The 25,508-nt window shown below is 41.3% G+C and overlaps 1 protein-coding gene across 1 annotated transcript in view; it reads left to right on the plus strand.

Annotated features, from left to right (window-relative positions):
• Positions 1 to 25,508, plus strand: part of COLGALT2 (collagen beta(1-O)galactosyltransferase 2) — a 97,324-nt gene that overhangs the window by 40,939 nt on the left and 30,877 nt on the right. Inside the window, exons 2-5 of the mRNA XM_012736037.3 lie at positions 14,521 to 14,631; positions 17,105 to 17,222; positions 18,948 to 19,082; positions 23,251 to 23,455. Coding sequence (XP_012591491.2) covers positions 14,521 to 14,631; positions 17,105 to 17,222; positions 18,948 to 19,082; positions 23,251 to 23,455 — 569 coding nt within the window. The remainder of the gene's footprint in view (positions 1 to 14,520; positions 14,632 to 17,104; positions 17,223 to 18,947; positions 19,083 to 23,250; positions 23,456 to 25,508) is intronic.

Raw genomic sequence — 25,508 nt, forward strand, 5'->3', positions numbered from 1 at the left:
AGACTCTTAGAGTCCTGCCTGACGGGACAGTCATGAGTCCAGCTCTCTGACTCCCCCAGCCCCTGACTCTCACTCCCCCTGAGACCTTGGGCATGGCGTGTCACCCCTCTGGAGCCGGTTTTGCTTGTCTGTGTGGCAGGGAGTATAAGAACTACATTGTCGGGTTGCTGGGAGGATTCAGTGAGATGTCACGAGGGCTCCCGTCCTGTGCCTGGCCAGGGGTGAGCGCTTAGCTGAGCTTTGCCCTCGCTGTGGAAGTGTAGTGGCTGTGTACATAGAGGTGGTAGCGACACGTCTACACGCTAGTGTACTTGTGCATGCCCCTCTCCCCAGTAGCATGTGACAAAGCCACGTGGACCCTGGAAATGTTATGAGCAAAAGTGTTCCTTCCCTCTGACAGTAGTTTTCCATAATAGAAATGGGGGGAAAAAAAAACAAAAAACACCATCGGAATAGCCTCCTGTTTGCACTGACACTAAGACTAGGTAGAATAAATCAAAACTCCTCAAAAATACTGTTTCAATTTGCCTGCGGGTGTGAGTATAGGTTGTGAACATGCATCTAACACCTGCCAACCAGTGGTCCCCCCCCATTACCCTCACAATGCAAAGAAACCACAAACAAAGTGATATAGGAAGGTCAGACTTAAAACCCTTTCAAAACAGGTACATTCAAGGCAAACATTTCCTCTCCCTCCTGAGCCGGCGAGGCATGTTGTTACTGGAACCAAGACAACAGGTATTGGGTAACAGTGATGGAGTGGACTGAATTTTTTTGTTAGTGAGAGCCAAGTTCTCATTCTGGGTCACTCTGTGGGAAACCAGCCTTGAATTCAGTCTATAAATTGGACTTTTTTTTCTCTTCGTTTATGTTTCTAGCCCAGCTTTTTCAATGGGGACACAAATACTATAGCAGGAAAAGGTTTGATGGCTTTTTTAAAAAAATCAAAAGGCTTTATATAGGGCTAATATTATTCTGTTACAGATTTGCTGTTTCCTTTAACAAAAAGCGATGGACCCTTAATAAATACGGCCACCATATTTGCATTTGTGTCAGTAATTTACACGAGCATTTATTTGTTCACTCAGTCATTTGACAAGCACATGCTAAGTGTTTACTCTGCACCAAGCACAGTTTTTGAATGAGAAATTTGGGTATATAGTCTGGGAGGTACAAATGACTTTATGAGGAAAATGGGTTGGGATGATAGAAATCACACCTTTCCCAGAAAACACAGCCCGTGCGGCAGCTGAACCTGTGTGTGCAGATGGGATCATGGAATAAAATGGGCCAGCACATCATATGCATTTTGAGCATTTCCTTCCAGGAATTCGAAGAATAAATTCATGCTAAAAGCAATACCTATCGCAATCTGGAAAAATAGATTATTTTAGAGAGCTACCCACCAGTTTATTTTTTCAAGCAGGGCAGGATGCCAGGGGCCCAGGAGTGTGGGGTGCAGCTCTTCACTGCTCCCCGCACTTGTCCCGTCCCTGACAGCTGCGCCCTTCCTGACCTCCTGCAGCCACCTCACTCGCTACGAGTCCCAGCCCAACAAGTTTGTGTGTAGTTCCACAAACACATTAGGTTCTTTCATATCTCTCTGCCTCCACACATGTTGTTCCTCCTTCGGGAACATTCTTCTTCCTACCTTCCCTCAATATCTAGTCATTCTTCAAATCCCAGTTCAAGCCTGTCATCCTTTGGAAGCCTCTCCTGCCTCCCCCAAACCCACGCCTTTCCAGCCACTCCCTCCTGTCTAGCACTTTGTTGTAGATCCACCATCGCCAGCATCATGTGGAATTACAGCTCATTTCTACATCCGTTACACTCGGAGAAACTGGCCACACCTCAACATCAGTGACAAGGTGTTGTTTTCCCGCAGGTGGCATGATCCTTAGCACAGAAGAGATGCGCAGCCATTATTTGTTGGGCTGAGAGAACTGTGCAGGGTTTTTTGTAGTTCTTATTAGGAGTTTGATGAGAAAGGAACTATTCAACAAATATGTGCTAGGCACTCTTTGAAGTGCTACGAACACTTAAAGAGAACACTGTTCTGGAGTAGTGAACAGAAGAGATAAATATCCCAGCTGTCATGGAGCTTACAGTCTGCTCTTTAAGCTGAACACTCATAGGCTTAGCTAAAAATTCTATTAAATATTACTAGAGAAGAGGAGGAAAACTGATATGGAGATAGTTAGCAGTCTTTGCCATACTATTATTTCATTTTCTCTGTGCTTAAATGGACATGTATATCTTTTATTCTTAAGAAATGGTAAACTGGTAATTCTGGTTTGTCTTAAATGCGTATGCTGAGCTTTGTTGCACGTGTCTTAAGAGCTGATTTAACAAGCTGTCTCATTTTTTATTTGAGAGAGAGAGAAAGAGAAAGAGAGAGAGTTGGTAATAACCAGGGAGAGCCCAACTTTCAAGGAAAGTGTTCTTGAAAGTTCCTTCACATATTGCTGGCTTCTCACAATAACATGATAAACTAGGTAGATACAGCAGATGTTATTGCCCCATTTCACAGATGGAAAAACAAGGCACAAAGAGTGCAAACAAATGCATTAAGATGATAGAGCTTGTAGGTAGAAGAGCTATTATCTCCTGACTTCATACTTTTTATTTAATTTAGGAGTTGTTAGTTAAATAGTAGTGTCAAGGAACTCAGGATCAATAGGTAACTAAACTATTTACTGTCATTTTTAACTACAGAAGTTTGCAGAAAGGAATGAATCAAAGCAAATCTTTCTGCACAGAACATGGATAATTCCTTCAGCTTTCTCCTGATCCTCAATCCAAGGGACTGCTTTGCCTTTGCATTGTCACCGCAGTTCTGCCAATTCTTCTCCTCCCACAGAGCAGGTCCTGGTGGAGAGGGCCTCCTGTCCATGATTGCTTCATTTAGCAAGCCCAGTCCTTGGGCTGCGACTTTCTCTGCGGTCACACTGGCTCCAGTTCTCCATGACCTCATGCTTCAGAGGTTCCATGTTTTGCCATAGCATCTCCCTGCCAGGCCTGAGGACTGAATGTTTATATCGGTGGCATTTACCCAGCACCACCATTAGGTTTAATCATCTGTTTCCTGTCCCAGCTTCTCCACCCAGCTCCTCCTCTGAGACCTGACACTTCCCCTCGCTTGCAACTCCCCGTGCGTCCCTGGGCCCTCGCATCTGTTGATCTCAGGTGCAGTCTAGATAGTCATGAAGCAGAGCAAAGGATCCTTGTCTGCTGCATAGGAACAGAAAACTGAAATTTTCACAAATTAAGAAAAATGTATATCAGGGGTAAAACATAAGTGAAAAGAAAACAAGCTTTGGGAAAGAGTCTCTAAGCATCAGATTCCTCATCGGCTAAATGAGGACAATAACACCTACTTGAGAATTCCTTTAACCATTAAAGTTATATACAAAAAATGCCCAGCCTAGTGCCTGGAACATAGTAAGTTCTCCATAAATGGTAAAGAATAAAATAAAATTAACATATTTTCTTTTTCCATAATTTTTAAAATTTGGACAGGCATACTCAAGGGAAATGAAAATATATGTTCAGGCTCGGCGGGGTGGCTCTCACCTATAATCCTAGCACTCTGGGAGGCCGAGGCGGGTGGATTGCTCGAGGTCAGGAGTTAGAAACCAGCCTGAGCAAGAGTGAGACTTGGTCTCTACTAAAAATAGAAAGAAATCAATTGGCCAACTAAAAATATATAGAAAAAATTAGCCGGGCATGGTGGTGCATGCCTGTAGTCCCAGCTACTTGGGAGGCTGAGGCAGCAGGATCGCTTGAACCCAGGAGTTTGAGGTTGCTGTGAGCTAGACTGATGCCACGGCACTCTAGACCGGGCAACAGACTGAGACTCTGTCAAAAAATAAAAGGAAATACACATCCATGCAAAACTTGTACATGAGTGTTCACAGCAGCACTGTTCATAATAACTAAAAAGTGAAAACACCCAAATGTCTATTAACTGATGAATAGATAAACAGAATGTGGTATGTCCATATGATTGAATATTATTTAGCCATAGAAAGTAGTGAAGTGCTGATGCATGCTACAGCATGGAGGTACCTTGGAAACAATATGCACAGTGAAGGAAGTCAGACAGAAAGGCCACAATTCCATTTGTAGGAAAGTTCCAAAACAGGCAAATCAATAGGGATGGAAAATAGAACAGTGGTGACCAGGGGCTGGGGAGTTGAGAAGTGACTGCTAATGAGGATGGGATTTAATTTTGAGGTTATAAAAATGTTCTGGAATTAGATAATGGTGAATGTTGCACAACTCTATGAATATACTAAAAATCCACTGAATTTTATATTTTAAAAGGGTGAATGTTAGGTATGTGAATTATATCTCAAATAAAGCTATTATTTTAAAAATTTGTGCAGTAATAATGATGTCTTAGTTGCTATGAGATGAGAGAAGGCATATAAGGCTTGTGGGAAGTGTGCACTGATACTCACTCCATAGGGCCTGCATCATTTTTTTCTTTTTTCCAATTCTATTGATATTAGACTGGTTGAGAGAATTACTTAGACCTTGCTCGATCTGTGCTTTTTTGTCATTCCTTTTGCATGGAAGATGCTTTCTGTGTTTGTGGAAGCAGCGAAGTGATATTACTGCTGTCCTCCCAGGCATATTTGAAATATTTAATTACTGAACTATGTGCCGTAAGCATGTGTAGACGGATGGGCCTTCGCTACTAAGAGCTGAAATAATGTGGTCTTTGTGTTGGGTCATGGTTTCCAGAAAGACCCTGCCAGGCTGGAATCGTTTCATGGCATTTCAGCCTAAAAGTTCTTGCAGGTTATAAACTTTTATCTCTGAAACCTGGATAGCTGGCTTCTCTCGACACAACTTCCTGAGCACGCATTCCAGCATGGCGGCAATCAGGTGGGGCCGCGTGTGCCTGTTCTCAACAGTCTTCCTCCCACACTGCTAGCTCAGCATGGCCCATGTCACACCTGTGTTATCAGTGCTCAGCCTCTGCAGGCATTTGGGTTGGATGGGGAAAAGCCCCCCTGAAATTGTTCATTCATTCATTCGTCACACCCATGATAAATGCTTATTTTACATGGTAAACTCTGTTAGGTATTGGGACAGTCCCTGTCCTCAGGGAAGAGAGTCTGGTAATGGAGAAGGGAATAGAGCCAGTTAATTGTAACACACGAGCGAGTGCAGAGCTGAAAGTACGGCCGGTATTGATGCATTGCAGACGTGGGGTGTCCAACCTAGCCTGAGGGGTTTGGAGGGTGAAGAGGTTTAGGACTCCTGGAGAAAGTATTTCTGGGTCCTTCCATATCTTCCCTTTAGAACAGGTGCTTCAGTTCTTGATCAGAGAAGAACATTTAATGAGTAACACCATATCTTTGGAGCACATCCACAATATCAAGAATTTAACAGAATTGGAAAAACTCAATAAGTGCTGTAATCCCAGCTACTAAGGAGGCTGAGGCGGGAGGATTGCTTGAGGCCAGTAGTTCAGGAACAGCCTGGGCAACATAGTGAGACCCCATCTCTAAATAAAATTTTTCAAAAGTAGCCGGGCATGGTGGCGTGCATCTGTAGTCCCAGCTACTCAGGAGGCTGAGGCAGGAGGATCGCTTGAGGCCAGGATTTCTGGGCTGCGGTGAGTTATAATCATACCACTACACTCCAGCCTGGGTGACCAGATCTGTCTCTTACTAAAAAAGAAAAGAAAAGATCCAGTAAGTATGAGGAAAGGGGAAATGAGGAGTGGGTGGAAAAGATTGGGAAGAAGAATAAGCAAGGGACGAAGGAGAAGGAAAACAGAAAAAAGAGGTACTTAGATAAATAAGAATCGTATTTGTCTTGTCTCAGACACTGCTGCTGATATTGTCATAGACTTCTAAGTATTTTGACTCCAAGGAAAATTTTGCTGAAGGAGCCTTCAGCAAAGCTTATAGGAAATGGATGAATCTCCCCATTTTTAAAATTTTGTTTCCTTCTGGGACTTTTCCATCCTTCCATTCTGCAATGATCATATTGGTCATGTTGATTACTGTCCTAGACAAGGTAGAGAACTTCCAATCTGACAGGTGTTTCCTGGGAATTCATTTTCTGCTGGACGAGGGTGGTGGGGGCCCTAGGTAGGGGGTCAGAAGGCCTGAAGGCAGCGTCCAAGCTCCAGCTCCCACTGTTTGCGTGGCTTGAGCAAGTCGTAACCTCTCCTCCTCAGCCTTCTTTTCTGTAACAGGGGAAATAAAAATAATGCCTGACTTGGTTAACCACGGGGCTCAAGATGGGATCGTGTGTGACACAGAGATTGAGAGGCTCTTAGAAGAAAAATATAGCTCAGAATCAAAAGTATCCAAAAATGGCTCAATTATGATATATTTAATTAAGCTTATCTTGAATTATTAAGGTGGTATTGGGCTTTTAAATTTTCTATTAACTGGACAATCAGCAAATTTTTACCATTAGGGAAAATTCCTGCCCTTTAGGAATGAAACTGGTTAGCTGGTTGCTTGCATCTCCTGAATCGAATATTTCTTTTGACATCACACTTTACACTTACCCAGGCTCTGGGTGTACCGCGTCTGTGATGGCTTTGGGGATGAGGGAGGGCGTATGGAGGAGGGATATGGAGGGAGTGTAAATATTTACCTTTTTTGGTGAGGAGGGTTTCATGAGAAGTAAGTTTTTCTGATTTCTTGCCTTCATTGGGAAGAACTGCAATTAACCCACTTGGTAAGACCCAGGAGAAGGCTTTGTTGGGAGAAGTCCCCAGCGCCCCAATCCATATCCCTGTCTAGTTTCCACCCAGCAGAAGGGTTCTAGATCTTTAGGTAGAGCTTTGCCCAGTAACCAGGAAGCAATACTCTGGCATATGCCACAAAACTGGAGTATTTTTGCAGAGTAGCGGAGCGTCTCTGTCCCAGCAGCAGATCAGCTGCCACTCAGGGTCTCCCCGAGATCAGACTCAGCGACTGTGGGACTTGATGGCACAACTTATCTTGAAAATGAATTTCACTAAATGCTTCCATAAGTGGGATTTCATTTTTAGGCGGAGCTCTTTGTTGTCTACACCAATGAGTCTTCCTTGCTGGATGAAAACAAGAGGCATTTGAGAAGGTGGTTCAGGCTTGGAAGTCTTGAGTTGGAAAATTCACTCTTGCCAACTCACTAGTCATGGTGCGGATGGGCCAGGCGGTGGTGACTAACTTTGTTGTTCCTTCCATCGCCAAATCCTTGAGCCTCCGAGAAACACACTTTGCTAGTTCTCAGGCAGCGAAGGTCCATTGGCGCCCAGGGCTGCCATCCTCTGGTCCCGCCAGTCACAGCCCTGTTCCGCAGCGAGAGAGGTCTAGACTCTCCAGGTGTGGCAGGGAAGCTGAGAACATTCCCTGAGGCTCAGAGCAGATGGAAGTGATCAGGAAAACTATGTCCTCAATATCTGATTTCCACCTGCAGAGAGATCCTGCCTGTGTCTTTAACTCGGTTTCGGTGGCCCCGTGCTTACCAAGGTGAGCTTGGCCTAACAAGCCCAGTAGGACTTGCGGTGAAAATAAATGAATCAGTGCTAATTATTTCCTGTTGGCTATGAGTCTAAGAGGCAAGACTTAGGAATGAAAACGAAACTTTTGGAACAAGAAGAAATGTCAGCGTTTTTAGACATTGCCAGAGAAATCTCCAAATTTTTGTCCACAGCCAAGCAGTAAAGCTGCCTTACCCTGCAGGCCTGTTTGTTTATGGGCCTGGTCCCTGCGCCCCTTCCCTGCAGGGGCCACAAGGCTGTTGGCCTGGGAGCTTCCGCAGCCCAGGAGATCCCTACACACGCTGCGATCCCATTCCCAACGCGTGTTTACCTTTGTCCCGGCTTCATTGTGAATCTGAGACTCAGGGGCCTCTGCTAATTGCACAGCAAGAGAAGAGGAAACAGGAACTAGAAGCTGAAGCAGGGAGAAAGCAGATGGGTGGCATTATGGTGAGACGTGGCCCTTCCCTCCCTCCGAGGCCTGTGGACGTTGCACGCGTTTCCACCACGGCCCCATTGCGGGTACTGGCGCCGACCATGTGCACTGAGGCCATATGGGGCCACAGGTCCCCTAAAGGTGTGAGAGAGAGACCTTGGTGGCTGGTGGATACCAGGGCTCCTTGGAGGTAAAGGGAGGCCATTGTCCCAACATGACCTTCAAAGAATATTAAACCCAGCTCAAGAGCTGGGCTCTCCTTGCTCACTTATCCTGAGCCAGAGAGACCCAGACAGGAGAGAGCGAGTGGAGGTGTCGTGTTTTTACAAACTGTGCTTTTCCAGTTTGATTAGTGACTGTAAATCACTTGCAAATCTCCTCTCCAGATGTCCAGCTGTCTGCTCATGTCGTTTGTTTTCTTCAAGGAATCCGTTAGGGATGTCTGTCCCCTTCCCGGGCGCCTTTCCTGGGGCGGCTGGGGGAGGCTGGCCGACCCGCGGCAGCACTGGTTCCCACGGGGGCTGGGGGAGCTTTCGGGCTGACACAGCGACGGGGCCCCAGCTTCTCCCGAGGGGGTTCGCACATGCTGGGTTCTCAGCTTCCCGGCTCGATGGAAAAATCCACCTCAGCTGCAGAGGTTTTTGTGTCCAGTTGCTTGCGAAGTCTTGCGGCAGGACAAGCACTGCACTGTTGTCTCTTGTACCTACAAGGCTCTAAAAATAGCGCCACTAACACCAGCCTTGCGTTTCCTCCGGGGACCTTGTGTCTGGGCCTTCCCTACCTCTCTCTCCAGCCGTCCCAACAGCCCAGAGCCTGCGAGGCTTTCATTATTATGTGTCCAAGCGGAAACATTGTTGTTGAAGGATTAAAAGGCAGCGGTCAGAAGTGTCCGCCTGGATTTCTGCTCTTGCCTTTTGACTGGGGAGGGAAGGAGCGGGGTGGCTTAGTCCTAAGGTGGGGACGCGAGGCTTCCACAGTGGGCTTCCTGTTCCGGGGCCCTGCGGAGGAGAGCTTGGCCCTGCACAGCCAAGGCCAGCGTGGGTGCAGCCCTTCCAACCACAGCTGGAGGCTTGGTTCATTTCCTCCCAAGCGTGAGAACAAAGAGAATCTTAACAATTCACGGAAGAAACTGTATAGGCAATTTTTTAACTCGATAAAGCGAGTATTTTAAATCTGTGCTTCTATTTTTAATTAGACACACGTGTCTCTGCATTCTCCAAGCAGCTAATTTCTGAGGATGTTTGGCAGTAGTGGATACTGGCACAGGGTTTGGAGTTGCTTAATCTGCACACCAGGAAAATACAGTTCATATGATAAGATCAACTTTGTCGGAGTGCATCAGTGCAGGGAGGGCAAAGAGAATGCACGTCCTGTGTAATGGAGAAACAACAACCAAGGGAAGAAGTAGATGATCTATAAATTCTCCTACACTTCTTTTTTAGAGGTGGGGTCAAGTGATCCCTCTGCCTCAGCCTCCTGAGCAGCTGGGGCTATAGGTATATGTAGCTGCGCCCAGTAATTCTCTTACACTATTTATAAATAATTTAGGAATAATAATAGACTTCTTATAACTTTTGGCTAACATCGTAGTCAAGATTTTTGTTTTACTTTAATTTGCTCCTACAGTATTTTGAGTGCAGAATAATGTGCCTTAGAACGAATTCCCAGTTGCAGGAATTGCTCTCTCCAGGCTTCATGTCACGAGGCCAGTGCTTTGACTCACCTGGTGCTCCTCGTGGCTGCCTGCTACCCTGGACGTCGGTAGCTGGTGGCCATGGGTCACAGTGGATGTGACTCGCTGACATGCTACACTTCTCAGTACAGCCACAGCTTGAGGGAGCCTGCGGCCCTCTTCCCCGCTGCTTTCTGGATCACTCTCCCACCTCCTCGAGCTGCCCAGGGCTTCTACGACACCATCCTTGTCTTAAGGTGCTCACCTGGTGTCCCTCAACACTGTCAGCTTCACACGTCACCTCTCTCGCTCCCCAGTCGTGGCATGTCCAGGTGGGCCTGTGGGTCTCCCTCCCTCCCAGACCTTGCTGTGCAGGGAGGAGCTGGCTCCTATCTGATTTCAAGAAGGAGACTTGAAAGCAGACCAAGTTGGCCATTGGTGTCTCCTCTGGTCTTCGAATAATGTTTTTAATAAAGCTAGCTTGAATTCAAATATCTGTTTTACAAAATAAGATTTTCAAATGTTAGTCACACACCTCTATCCCTCATTTTTCTATACGTGTGACTTAAGTTACACAGTTTCGAGTTACTTGGCGTTTTTATCCCTATCTTAAATGGAGTTCCACTATGTTTGCTTAATTTATTTTTTTCTCCTGAATGTTCCTGAGCATTCTCTCTCTTAAAGATTTTAATTTTTACTTTTGGAGCATCAGTGACCTCCAAAACCTCAAGTAAGAAGAACAAAAGCCATTATGGATTCGGCTTAACAAAACCCTATTTGCTGGCATTGCCACCTATGGAAGAAGTAACCACTCTTCACATCTCTTCACTTGCTCTTACCAAGGCCATTCTCCCAGGGGGCTGGCTGCTGTTGGTAATCACAGTAGCTTTCTCTCCCGAAAAGAATAGCTGAATCGCCAATAAGAATCTAAGCATTTCTACTCCATTTTAAGGGTCCCAGACTCCCCTGTCTTCTCATGACTCTCCCTTCCTTCCTTCCTTCCTTCCTTCCTTCCTTCCTTCCTTCCTTCCTTCCTTCCTTCCTTCCTTCCTTCCTTCCTTCCTTCCTTCCTTCCCTCCCTCCCTCCCTTCCTTCCTCCCTTCCCTCCCTCCCTCCCTCCCTCCCTCCCTCCCTCCCTCCCTCCCTCCCTCCCTCCCTTCCTTCCTTCCTTCCTTCCTTCCTTCCTTCCTTCCTTCCTTCCTTCCTTCCTTCCTTCCTTCCTTCCTTCCTTCCACAGTTTCTTTCATTTAATGCTAAACTTGTGCAAGTAAGTTGCAAACATCATGACACTTCACTCCTCCCTAAATATTTCAACATATGTCTCCTAAGAGCAAGACATTCTCCTGTATAACCACAATATCATCACTTTCAAGAAGTTTAACATTTGTACAATATTTTCTTACACAGAGATGAGATTCACATTTCCCCAGTAGTTTTAATAATCCCCTTTAATCCAGGATCACATGGAAGATCACACATATTTAGTCGTCATGACTCTGATCTTATTTAATCTAGGTTGGTTCCCTCAATATTTTTTGTCTTTCATGTTATTGACATTTTTGAATAGTCAAAAATGATTTGTTTTATGATTTGTCCAATAATTTAGATTTATCTGATTCTTTTCTCCTGATTCAAGTTAAACATTTTTGGCAAGAATATTACATAGTTAATATTGTGTCTTCTCTGTGTATCACATCAGAAAATACTTGATGTCAGTTCGTCTCATAACTGATGACTGGAGATATTAAGTTTGATCACTCAGTTAAGGTGGTATCCATCAGACTTCTCTAATGCCAAGCTGTCCTTATTCATTTGCAATTAATAAGTAGTCTGTAGGTGATACCATAAGACTATGAATATCCTGTTTACCAAGAACCTTTTTCTCAATAATTTAACATCCATTGATAAATTTGTCTGAATCAATTATTGTATTGGTGATTATAAAATAGTGATTTTTATAATCCTATCATTCATTATACATTTATTAGTTGTCATTCTTCTGTAAAGACCTATCTGTTTGAATTTTATTCTATGTGGTTTTATAAAATCAGGAATAGATGTTGAATTTTGTTAAAGACCTTTTATACGTTTACAGAGATCAACATGATTTTTCTCAGGTCTATTAATATTGTAAATGATATTAATGAATTATATTGAACAACCTTAGGCCATGCTATATTTTCTTAATAGGATGTTAGATTTTGTTTGTTAATACCTTATTTAGGAGTTTTGCAGCATATTCATTAAAAAATATTGGTCTGTAGTTTTTTGTGTATGTGTGTGCACCAATATCTTCATCAGATGTAGAATCAATATTATACTTGCATTATTAGGAGAACTTGGAATTTTCTTTTTGTCTACATTCTAGAGAACAAACTATATAGCTCTGGAAATACCTAGTATAATATTTGGTAGAATTTCCCTATGAAACCATCTGGGTCTAGCGTTTTCTTTTTTTCTCTTTATTTCTTTCATAGAAATTATTCATTTAAGCTTTATATCTCTACTAGAGTCAATTTTGCTAACACACATTTTTCTAGAAAATCTTTCATTACATCTAGTCTTCAAATTTATCATTGAATTGTACAAAGTAGATGCTTATGAGTTTTTAAAAGTTTTCTTTCAGATCAATCATATTACTGACTACCCTTGTCATTTCTTATTTTTTATATTTGAGTTATCTTGAGTAAGTGAACTAGTGCTTGTCTTTTGTTGAGTTTTTTCCTCAAAGAAGCAGCATTTTAGTTTGTTTAGAGTTCTACTATCTTTCTGTTTTATGCCTCATGACTTTCTACCTTTATATTTATTTTGTTTATTTCTTTATATTTGTTTGCTTTGTTGCACTTTTTCTAGCTTTCTGAGTAGGAATTTACCTCATTTACTTTTATTGATCTAAGTATATAAAACTGAATTTTTCTCTGATCATTGCTTTGTATTCCAAAATTATGACATGTCGTGTTTTCATTATTAATTTTTAGAAGTCCTGAAATTGGTTTATATTTCTTCTTTCTTTCAATAGTTGTATTTAAATAAAACAACTTTATAAGATAATTTGCAATCGAATTTTTTGGGTTTTATTTTATTATTAATTTCTAGTTTTATTGCATTGTGATCAGAGAATGTTGTTTATATTATCTCAATATTATTGAAGCTTTTCTGTAATGTAATTGTTAGTCAATGTTAGTAAATGTTCCATATATGCTTGAAAAGAATGTATAGTCTCTATTATTGTGTTGTATAGATCTTCCATATGTTTACTTTCCTCTCCACTTATGCTGTCCTCAACTGAAAGTGATATGTTAATATATTTTATTATTTTGTTGTTGTTTTCTTTGCAATTCCTGTACTTTCTACTATCTTACGGATCAGCAAACTACAGCTTGCAGACCAGCTGCCTGTTTTTATAAATAAAGTTTTATTGGGACACAGCAATGTTAATTTGTTTACATATTGTTTATAGCTGCTTTATCACTACAATGGCAGAGTTAAGTAGTTGCAAAAGAGTATATGGCCTGCAAACCTAAAATATTTACTATCTGTCCCTTAAAGAAAAAGTTTGCCAACCCTTGTACTATATCAAAGTGCACAGATATTCACATTTAGTATATCTTTGATGTGAATTGCATCCTTAGTATTATTTAATATAAAGTCATATTCTTTGTCATGCTTAATATTTTTAGCCTGAATTCTACTTTGTTTGGTGTCAGGATTACAACTCCTACTTCCTTTCCTTTTTTTCTTTTTAATTTGGTACACCTCTTCATTTTTGGGTGTTCCAAATAACACTGTTTTACATGTGTATCTAATATACAGCATAGAGTTAGAGTTTGCTTTCTGACACAGTTTGAAAATATTTTGTTTTAATAATTGAATTAGGTGGCTCTGTTTATTAAACTTTCAAGGTAGAACAGAAACAAGTTTTTTATACATTATTTGAAGGCTTTTGAATATTCTTAATTTTGTTTAAGTGATGGTAAAGTTAATCCAATATAGATAGGTGAAGATACCTTAGATTTCAAGATTTATATTGGGAATTATTATTGTGGTTTCACAATGATTAAAGCACAGCACTGACTAGATATTTTATTGTGATCTGAAAATTGATTTGAAATGAAAATGAAAATGAATTATTGCTTAAATTGAGGGTAATTGTTAGTGAAGTTAAAAGGTACAGTATTATAATAATAGTAGTAAATGCCATTATAGAACAAATTTCTATTCTTCTAGTTCCTCTGTATGTAATAACTTGTGCATATATAATATATAATATATTTATATTTTAAATGAGTATATAAATATATAATTAATGTATATTATACATTTCTCAAATCCAAGCATATGGTCTATATATCTATATATCAAGCAAAATTTAGCAATGAAGTTTGAACACTATAAAAGGTTCCAACACTCCTTTGGAGTGCCTTATAATGGAATTTGGCCTAATTTAAATGGCACAGAAAAACTCTTGTGAGGCTACTTTGCAATCTAGTAATGTTCTCTATAGCTATGTTTTGACCAAATATATTATATGCCAAGGTCAATTTACATCCTGGATAACTAAAGATTAAAACAAATAGAAAATTCCCAAGAAGATTGATTAATTGACTCTTGGTTAATTCATTTTATGCTGATATGGTTTTAGTGTTTTCATGTATTTATTTATTAATACAAGCATTTATGGACTCTACAATTTACTGAGCCCTGTGTAAGGGTCTAATGGCACAAAGATGATTTTAAGCAGTATCTCTTACTTCAGAAACTCATTGTCTAGTTTGGACCATGAGGGAATTCTTTTCATATATACATTTTTTTTTCCAGAACTTGCCATTCTCTTTTAAGTTAGTCTGGGACTTTTGGATTTCCCTCTCTGTTTATGTGACATAACTAAAGTGTATTGTTCTTGCTCTCATGCAGGGCAGCCACCGATCACAATGTGGATAATACAACAGAAATACTCAGGGAGTGGTTGAAAAATGTACAGAAACTCTATCACTATGTGGAGTGGAGGCCCATGGATAAGCCAGAGTGAGTAGCAAAAATATATTTTGTAAACCCATTATTTACTCATTATTATTATTATTTATTTCTTCCTTAACAAGCTCTCCAGCCATGTGGGCTTTTAATCTTGGAGACACATGTGACTTTTCATTGTCTTTTATCTCTGTACCTGAGTTCCAGACACCTGCTATTTCTTCCTTTAACAGATCTTCATAGTTCCTTCTTTCTCTTTACTCCTACAGCTGCCAGCCGAGTTCAGGTTTTAAGTTCATAAATAAATTTCCACAATAATATGTATTTTTAAATATTGATCTTATTTATTCATATTTTAAGTATAAAAATTTTATACTTGAGGGAGCATAGTGAAAAGTTTGTGCACTTTATACATATACCTTTCTTTTTCACTTATATCTTGGCAATCATTCCATAGCAATAGTTAAGGAGCTTCATTCTTTTTAACTGCATAGTATCCAATGTATGGATGTACCATAATTATTTAATCTGTCCCCTAGTAATGGACATTTAGGTTACTCCCAATCTTAACCATAGCAGTTTCTTAGTTGCTTTTATCTCCAACTCATCCTACACACCATACTGTCAAGTCAGTCTACCTAAAATACAAATGAGGTAGTTTCATTTCTTTATTAAAAGGACTCCAGTTGCTCTTCAGTACCTATAGAACAAAGTTCAAATACTTGAGACTGATATTTAAAAGATTCCACAAACTTAGCATTCATATCTCCTGCTTTTTCCCCAAAGAAAATGTGCTTTATGCATTTATTTCCAGACCCCAAGCTGTCGCTCGTGCAGGTCCTGAAAGATCATTTCCTTCTTTGTAAATAACTTTCATCCTAAATTGTACCTACTACAGAAAGCTATTTTTAATCATTCCAGTTATAAAGATCTATTTTTCTCTCAACAATTATATTCCTTATTTTCTACATCATCCTTTTTGCACAATGGTACACTTAACCAACGTTGTTAATTAACTATGCAATTTATGTATTTTTTCTAAACACATTGTAGGTTCTCTGGCAGGGGTTAGAGTATACAAATATTTTTATTTCCCCCCAGTGCTGCACTCTTGGCAGACACTATATTAATACTTGTTAGATGAATAAATGAGTAAAAATAAGAATAAATGTATTCAAAACTTGCTATTGTAAATGTTCCCACAGCTATTACAATTCTACCTTTAGGAATTGTAGGTAATGAATGAATGAGTTGCCTAAATTTCTGCACAGGTTAAGTCATGTATTGAAAGCCAAAGTTGTATTATAATAATAATAGCAAATGCCATTATAGAACAAATTTCTGTTTTTCTAGTACCTCTCTATGTAATAATTTGTGTATATATAATACATAATATATTTATATTTTAAATGAGTATATAAATATAATATATAATTAATGTATATTATATATTTCTCAAATCCAAACATATGGTCTATATATCAAGCAAAATTTAGCAATGAAGTTTGAACACTATAAAAGGTTCCAACACTCCTTTGGAGTGCCTTATAATGGAATTTGGCCTAATTTAAATGGCACAGAAAAACTCTTGTGAGCCTACTTTGCAACCTAGTAATGTTCTCTATAGCCACGTTTTGACTACATATATTATATGCCAAGGCCAGTGTGGAAAATATTAGGGCCAGCATTGTTTTTGTGATTTTTCATTCACGGATGTGGACGTGCTGCCAGTGCAGCTGCAAGAACTTGAAGTGGTCGCCAGTTTGGGGCTACCGTGACATCATCAGTGTCCACACCAGCTGGGAGTTTTCAGAATGGTTTCAGAGAACATGCCAGCCCACATGCCTGCGTGGCCATGTAAGAGTCTTGGCCTGGCTGTTCTGTGAATGTTGTTAGAGATTCCCATGATCCTATATGCCTGCTCCATGACCTTGCTTTACCTGGGATAGAGCCATGTGTTAGGCGGTATGGAGTCGTTTCCTGAGATGGCACTAAGTAAATTGAAGCTTCGTTTTACCTAGGAAATTCATACTTTGACACCTCAACCTTCCCAAATTTATTTAATATAAATATTAAATATTTACATGTAAAATAATGTCTGGACATATAAAAAAGTGTCTGGAAACATGAGCTTTCAGGCTAGACTACCTGGATTTAAATCTTGATTGTCCCTTTCATTAACTGTGTAACATTGAGCAAATGACTTAACTGCTCTACATCAATATCCACATCTGTGAAATGGGACGAACAGTAGAAATTACCTCATAGGGCTCTTGTTAGAACCCACTGAATTATTTAATATAAAGATTCTTGTGTGCAGTAAACAGCAAGTTACATACTCTCTCATTGCTTCAGTTTCCTTATCTGTAATATAATGATGGGATGATCATACTATTAACAATATTAATAGCATCTACTTCCTAGGGTTGATGGAGGATTAAACTAATTAATATATATAAATATTTAGGGCAAATCTTGGTATGTGTAGGCACCCAATAATTATAAGTTTTTATTATTATTCTTTTAGATCTTATCCTGATGAAATTGGACCAAAGCACTGGCCGAGCTCCCGGTTTGCCCATGTGATGAAGCTACGACAGGCAGCCCTTCGAACTGCGAGGGAAAAATGGTCGGACTACATTCTGGTAAAAACAGATGTTTGATGTCTTAATAACTGTGATCTAGAATGTGCCCAAATCAGTTGTCTGAAAACCAGGGCCATAGGAGTAATCAAAACAACCCCTTGCTTAAGTACTGCCTCTCCTACTTTTTATAAAGGCTCAAGGGGAAATTTTGATAATTTAATACTGAGATACCTGGATTTGATCTCAGACCCACTTCCAACATTCATTTTCAGTGACTCAAAAAGCTCCTGAATTATCCGGTCTGTGGTATATAACAGGTGTAAGAAACTGAATCTTTTTAGCTCATGAGAAATTCTGTAGGTAAAGGAATATAAATTGTCCTAATAACTTTTTTGGAAAAATTTTGGGGATATAAGAAAATAATTATATAAAAAGAAGATTCAGGTGAACAGTTCTGAACCTGTCCCCTTTTGCTCCTGAGTGTTTTGAGGAATGGAGTCTCTTTTTTGGCTTCCTGATTGCTTCCGGTTGTGTGGGGCTTTCATGGAGAACTTTTCTCCATGAAGAGGTTCCATCACTTTCCTTAGAACTTTGTGATCCAGAAAAACAGCGGGACTTGATGATTGGGCATCGGTGTTATTCTCCCTCCTTGTCCTCCATAACGTCTCTCAGCTGGAGAGGAGGACGGCTTTCTCCTCAGCAAGGAGCTGTGTCCCCCTTTCTCTTTTGAAGATTTTCCTTCACAAGTTTGTGGGAATCAAGTTTTTCACCTCTGGTCCCCCAAATCCATTTGATTCTTTTGACAGTCATTTTCCAATATGACACGGTAAATAACACCGATCTGAGGCAAAGCCAATATCATTTCACTACATTGATGGGCATCTGCTGCCACTAGACTCTGATTGCTGAAGAGAATATTTTTGACCTATGTCCATTCCCAGCCCCTCAACCACAACAACAATCAGCCCAATAATTTATCACACACACTTGCAACACAAATAATTCCATAGACATTTTCAAATTGTACTGTGACAATATTTAACATTGCGTAGCTGTTTAAATTTCATCAAATTGTACAAATGCTGAACCACAAAATTTTTGGTGAACAGATTGACTATTATAAGAATAAACACTTCTGATTTTTTTTACTGTGATAAAACATACATAACATAACATCTATCAATTTAGCCATTTTTAAGCGTACAGTTCAGTGTGATTATTTCTTTTATATGCTAGCATCTGTTGTTACACTGTCTTTGTCAATGAATCAATGTCAACATGGATTTTCGCTAAGAACAGAAAGCAGCTTCGCTGGTTAGCATGGGACGATACAGTGTACTTTAAACAAAAATTCTACATATAACATTAGGATAGCAATGGATCTGTTTTGGGCCATTCTGGCATTGATATAGAAAACCTAAATAGGTCTGCCCATCTGTACCTGGAGTGGACACTAAGTGTTTTTGAATGAATTTTTAAGGACTTGGAGCTATTAATATCTGTGCTTAATCCACTAACCAAGGTGCAGGTTGAGTCCTGGTTGAGTCTGTGCCTAGCTTGGCCACACGGATGTATCATGTGGTGCTTTATGCAGAGAGTTGGGCCTAATGTCTTTTGACTGAATGCAAGCCAACCAGCTGCAACGCTTTCAATAAGGAGGACACAGATAACTATTTTCTGTATGTCAGGAGCAAGTTTCTGTGATCCTTCAGAAGTACTGAGTTATTACTGAACCCATTGCCAAAATATGCCTTTTCAGCTGACATTATCCTTTTCTTTTCCTAGTTCATAGATGTCGACAATTTCCTGACCAATCCACAGACCCTCAGTCTAATGATTGCAGAGAACAAAACCATCGTGGCCCCCATGCTGGAGTCTCGGGGCCTGTACTCCAATTTCTGGTGCGGAATCACACCTCAGGCAAGTCATTGGGTTAATGGATAAAGGCTGTACGTTTTAACAGGGCAGCCCCTGGGTCAGCTGTCGCCCCGTTTACCTTTTTCTCATCCCCACCCCCCGAAACATGCACGATGCATGTCATTGTGTCACTAGAGCAGACACTTTCCGGAACGGCAGTAAATCCGGGTCCAATGCTACAGCTCGTTCGGGCTCTTCTGTATTAATTAACCATGCAGAAAATATTCTCAAGAGCTTAGCCTTAGAAACCTCAAATTAACCAATAAAACATGCTGGAATTTGTATTCCCCACCCCACCCCCTGCTTGATTCAGGGATTTTTTTAAAATAAAAATTAATTTTTTCTGTAATTATAAAACTAATATGAGAACAGTATAGAAAAATTTAGAAATGGAAAAAATGAAAAAATAAATAAATAAAAAATAAAAATAGTTAATCCCCACCATTGTAACACCATGCATAGACAGAATCTTGCACATTTTTAATAACTACATTGTCATTAGGTGGCTATACTGCAATTTGCTTAACCTTTCCCTTCATTTGAACTTTTAAGTTGTTTACAAATTTAACTATTATAATTACCATCATGATTAATGTAAATTTTTCTGTATCATCTAATATTATTTCCTTAGGTTAAGTGGAATTACTGAATAAAAGAGTATAACTATTTTGATGACCTTTGATATATGTTGCCAAATTTATTTCCAAAGAGTTCTAATAATTAAAACTGCCATGGTACCTTGTTTTTACAAAATTCAAATTAAAAACAGATTTTGAATTTCCATCATTTCTCTTTTCCATAGTAAAAATTTTCAAAGTCTAGAGGTTTGTTACAGTGAATACTTATGGCTGGTTATATGTTTTATTCTTTACTTAATGAATTAGAGAGATTAATTAAACCAATCAATGAATATGTATCAATGTAGGATAAAGATGTGCTAAGCTAAAAAAGGTATGTTCAATGTGTCCTTATGGATGAAATGCTAAAGTTTGAGTCTCTCTTTTATATGTGATTTGATTTAGGATAAGGAATGAGGCCAGTGGTGTGCTGATAAATGTTTTGGGGTTTTTTTGAGACAGAGTCTCACTCTGTTGCCCCAGCTAGAGTGCCATGGCGTCAGTCTAGCTCACAGCAACCTCAAACTCCTAGGCTCAAGTGATCCTTCTGCCTCAGCCTCCCCAGTAGCTGGGACTACAGGTGCACGCCACCATGCCCAGCTAATTGTTTCTATATATTTTTAGTTGGCCAATTAATTTCTTTCTATTTTTAGTAGAGACAGGGTCTCGCTCTTGCTCAGGCTGGTTTCGAACTCCTGACCTTGAATGATCCTCCCGCCTCGGCCTCCCAGAGTGCTAGGATTATAGGCTTATCCTGGTCACTGCAGCCTCCAAGTCTCTATTATCTTCTTATTTGCTTTGGTTATTAAAAAGCAAATGGGGCAGGCACAGTGGCTCACACCTGTAATTCTAGCTCTCTGGCAGGCCAAGGCAGGATAATCACTTGAGGTCAAGAGTTTGAGAACAACCTGAACAAAAGGGAGACCCCGTCTCTACAAAAACTAGAAAAATTAGCCGGGCATGGTGGCGCACGCCTGTAGTCCCAGCTACTTGGGAGGCCGAGGCAGGAGGATTACTTGAGCCTGGAAGTTTGAGGTTGCAATGAGCTATGATGAGCAAAACTCTGTCTCAGGGAGAAAAAAGGCAAATAGGAGAAATTTGCTCACTTATTTTGCACAGTAAAACTAAATTCTGAGCAACTTGGGCAATTTTAATTTTCCTCCATCTGTTTTTGGCTTTCTACCATCCCAGTTAGGCTTCCACTAGGGTGGAACAGAACTGGCCGATGACTTCATAAGCTCAAGGCAAGCTTTAAACACATCCAAACAAAATGACCTTGGTGTTGTCTGGCCAACGAACAGGAATCATTACCAACAAAATTCAGTTATGTGGAAAAAGAGAGGCACCCATTGCCTCTGCCTCTCTGTGGGAGACGAGTTAATTCTCTTTCTCTCTCTCTTTTTTTCTCTGCTTCCTTCCTTCTCACCTCCCCCCTCAGGACATTCAGTGATTCATCATCATCATGAATTTTCCAAGCTTCTCATTCTGAGCATATTGCTCCTAAGTAGTCTAGAACTTTCTATTTGACATGAGTCCTTAGGCAGCCCTTTGAAAGTGATCCCTATATCTCTTGAAGACTGCTCATAAGCTGAAGTGTTAGGAGAACCCATAAAGCATCTTAAACAATCTTTAAGTTAAAGGCTAATAAAAATAATAATATTTCATATAATAAATTACAGTTCCCAAAATATCTTCATTGACCTTATCACTTGTGATTTGTTCTGTCGTCCCGTGAGATAGACGTAGCAGCTCTTATTCCATCTTTTGGGAGAAGAAACTCAGGCTCCAAGAGGTTAAGTGTGGGCTAAGATCAAACAGCTGGAAGGTGGTTAAGGTGACTCTAAGATTCACATCTTCTCAGTCTTAATCTGTGATTTTTCTACCTTATCATGTGGTCAGTGTTAGGGTTAGCTCAGCTAGAACACTCTTCCAGACCCAGAAGGGAATGTCAGAGTAGGAGACGAGGCTGCAGTGCCTGATGTTTGGGTCACACAACAGGAAATGTGACCGTAAGTTAATGCCACTGACTGATAAGCACCTAAGCACCTCTGCATGCAGTGGACTTGCGCTCTTTCTAGTGTTGGTCTCAAGAAACTTTACACTCATTCCAGAGAGACTGCCATCCCCTGGGACATTTTTCAAAATGCCTTTCAAAGCTTCCACGAGTTATGTTTTGTTGTGATACATCTTCACCTTTTCTAGAATGGATTCGAGCTTTAGACATACTCAAGTTATAAGCGATGCCACTGGAGTGTAAGGTTCTCTGCTGGGCTCTGCAATCCATGAGGACTCTGACTCGGGCTGTCTTATTTACTGATAAGTCTCCGGCATTTAACAAAGCACCCGAATAATAGTAGGGACTCAGCAGGTTCTTGTCAAATGAACAGTTGAGTGTGGAGGGAAAACAAGCTGGGCGATGACAAAGTTGTTTAAAACCACAAAGTAAGGGAACGGGTTGTCCTGTGTGTTTGTGCAGAAGGAAATTGCAAAAGGTGAATTCCCCAAAAGTGTGGAGCAGCTGCAACTCCACCAGAATATTGAATAAGTAACTGCATTGAAAGAAGACCCTCACTTGTATGTCTAAGTAATGCATGTTTCATTAAAAATATTAGCTATAGCGTAATGTCATTTTGATACTAACCAACGATTGTTAATGCTCTCTTAGTCCCAGACACTATCCTAAGCACTTTTCTGGTCTTACTTTACTTGATGTTTACAGACAACTCCATGGACTAGGTAGTGCCATCATCCTTGATTTAGAGATGAGGAAATAGGCACAGCAAGGTTGAGTCCCCTGACCAATACCCTGCAGACATAAGTGGCTGAGGCGGCATCTGAACTCAGGGAGTCTGACATCAGAACCTGCACTCTTAACTGCTCTGCCATCTCTGCATACTTACACTTCATATTCAATCATAAGTCAACATAGAATACACTTTTATGAAATTGTTATATTAAAGGACATGCTGAAATCAAAATTTTTTATTTCCGATAACATGACTGTTTTAGCATTGTTTTATATGTAGATAGCATTTCTTGAGCTTCCTTGGAGATTCTTAAGCCAGATAAGAAGAGTGAAGGTGAGTTTGTTTGGGGGCTTCCATTTATTTTATTTATTTATTTATAGACAGAGTTTTGCTTTGTTGCCCAGGCTAGAGTGAGTGCCATGGCATCAGCCTAGCTCACAGCAACCTCAATCTCCTGGGCTCAAGCAAACCTACTCCCTCAGCCTCCCAAGTAGCTGGGACTACAGGCATGCGCCACCATGCCCGGCTAATTTTTTCTATATATATTAGTTGCCCAATTAATTTCTTTGTATTTTTAGTAGAGACGAGGTCTTGCTCTTGCTCAGGCTGGTTTCGAACTCCTGACCTGGAGCAATCCGCCCACCTTGGCCTCCCAGAGTGCGAGTGCTAGGATTACAGGTGTGAGCCACTGCGCCCGGCCAGGGGCTTCCATTTAACTGGTGAAAACTTGGAATCCACCTGGCAGAGGACTGGGAAGGCGGAAGCTTCAGCTCAGAGAACACAGCCCACCTGCTTGCTGTTTTCCAGGGCTTCTATAAGCGGACCCCAGACTACCCTCAGATTAGAGAATGGAAGAAGCTGGGCTGCTTCCCCGTCCCCATGGTCCACTCCACCTTCCTAATCGACCTCAGGAAGGAAGCTTCCGACAAGCTGACGTTCTACCCTCCGCACCAGGACTACGCCTGGACCTTTGATGACATCATCGTCTTTGCCTTCTCCAGCAGGCAAGCAGGTACCATTTGGGGTCGGTTGTATTGCTACCATGGAAACAGGCGAATGACTAGTTCCTTTGTTTTGTGCATCTTATTTTTAAAAAAACCCTCCCATTTCAGTAAAAAACACTTCCTTTTCAGGTAGTGTTAAAGGCAGTTCATTATCTGCAGTAATCATACTAACACCGTCTATGTTGCTGTTCCTGACCAAAAGCCAGGACTAGCCCCTGCCCAGGAGCCCACTCTCTTTTGGGGGGCAGACTTATTTGGGGGGACAGTGGTAGTGGTGTCGGGAGTCATGGGAAGTTGACTGGTTCTCTGTGCTGCTACTACATTGCTGTCGTTGATTACAGGAGTCCCTTTATTAATTAGGAAATGGTCACGGAGGCCCAAAACAACATGGGCAAAGACCCCAGGCTTAGAAAGTGAAAGCTTATTTCTTTTCAAAAAATTCTGAGCTGCTACGGTGGCATGTTCTACAGAATTGTCAGAGTCCCAGGCTCCTTCCATATCTCTGCTCCACCCTCCTGGAGGTGTTGCTCCTAATTGTAGAATCCAGCAAGTCTCACCGCCATGGATGCACTCCAGCCACCAAGACAGAAACAGTGGGGGGAGAGGGACACTCTGTGTTCCTGTCAGGGGACAATCAAGAAGACGAACACAGCACTTCCCTACGTGTCCCGCCAGCCAGAGCTTAGTCACAGAACAAGACCCAGCTGTGAGGCGTGTCGTCTTTATGTGGGCACGGCCCCAATTTTCTCACTCTAGAAGGAAAGAACAGACATTGGGAGTCCTTAGTCCGTGTGGGAGGAGAGGAAAGCCAGACTGAACCATGGGGAAAGCATTTCCAGTGGGGCCTGTAGGCCTTTTGCAAAAGACAGTTCTATAGGAAGGAAAGTTGTTTGTCTCATTTCACCCCACCCCTGCTACCAGGGGGCACAGAATTCACAAAAGCAGTGTAACAGGAAGACACGTGGCATTACTAAAGCAAAGTTTTATTAGGATAATTTAGACCTTCCAGATGGAAATCAGATCCCGTTATCAATGTGCCAGAAACGTGCAACTTAACCACCAGCAACGATAGGTCATGAGTCGGGAAGACGGTGAATAAGCTCTCTGTGCCCACGTGCCTTAGGGCAGGTAACAGACCATGCAGGGACCCCGGGCAGCTGAGGGAGGTGCTGGCGGGTGAGAGTGTTATCACAAGTTCAACTTCCACTCACACGTCAGACTGTCCTTAAAGCCATGGGTGTCTCACTCCTCAGTGTAGATTTGGTGGAATGAGAATATTTGACAGAAATGTATAAGGTTGGTTTTTCCCCCCTGGCTGCTAGAGCAATTTAGATCCTTTGGCCAAATGTGGGCAGCTTTTAGGCCTTGTGTCAGGCAAAAGCAATCCTCGGGTGGATTGAAAGTTTTCATGAAGGTTCTTGTGTCAATGTTAATGGAAACTGCTGCTCTCAGCGTGGTCCGTGATTTGCTCTGACTTCTCCAGGATGGGAGGCAGAGTCTGGGCCTTCTCACTCCTTCAAGTTGTGCCAGTGCCTTTGCTTCGGAGCTTGCAGTAAGGATATTCCAAGAAAGCGGGCTGTTAACAATTACAATAATGGTCACTGCCTGACAGAGTCCTTTTGTATAGACATTGCACAAGGTATTATTGTGACCCCATGCACTAAATTATTATGATACATTTTTGAAACCAATAATACCTGGATGTTTGGGCTGGAAGCGTGGCCCAGGTGGGGCAGGAATTTGTCAGCTCTGCCCTGTGCGTGGCCTGCTCACCGGGACTTTGTGCATTATCGCTCCGACTTCCCGGAGGCCTTTTCGGAGCATTGAGAGCAGGCACGGACGCCCACAGCTGTTTGGTGGCTCGGGGAGGGAGAGGAGAGGTAGAAAAAGGAGGAGAGAGGATCAATCCGCAAGGCTTCACTTTGGTGCCTAGAATCGTGTTAGACTCTGCGTTAGTTGGGAGTTAAGGCTTTTGCGTGTGAAAACATAACCAATAGTCGTGAAAGCTGAGGGCGGATCAGGGGCACAGACTGTGGACAGGGTTGGGAGTCGAGGCAACAA

The sequence above is a fragment of the Microcebus murinus genome, chromosome 23 (genome assembly GCF_040939455.1).
Source record: "Microcebus murinus isolate Inina chromosome 23, M.murinus_Inina_mat1.0, whole genome shotgun sequence".
Lineage (NCBI taxonomy): Eukaryota > Metazoa > Chordata > Mammalia > Primates > Cheirogaleidae > Microcebus > Microcebus murinus.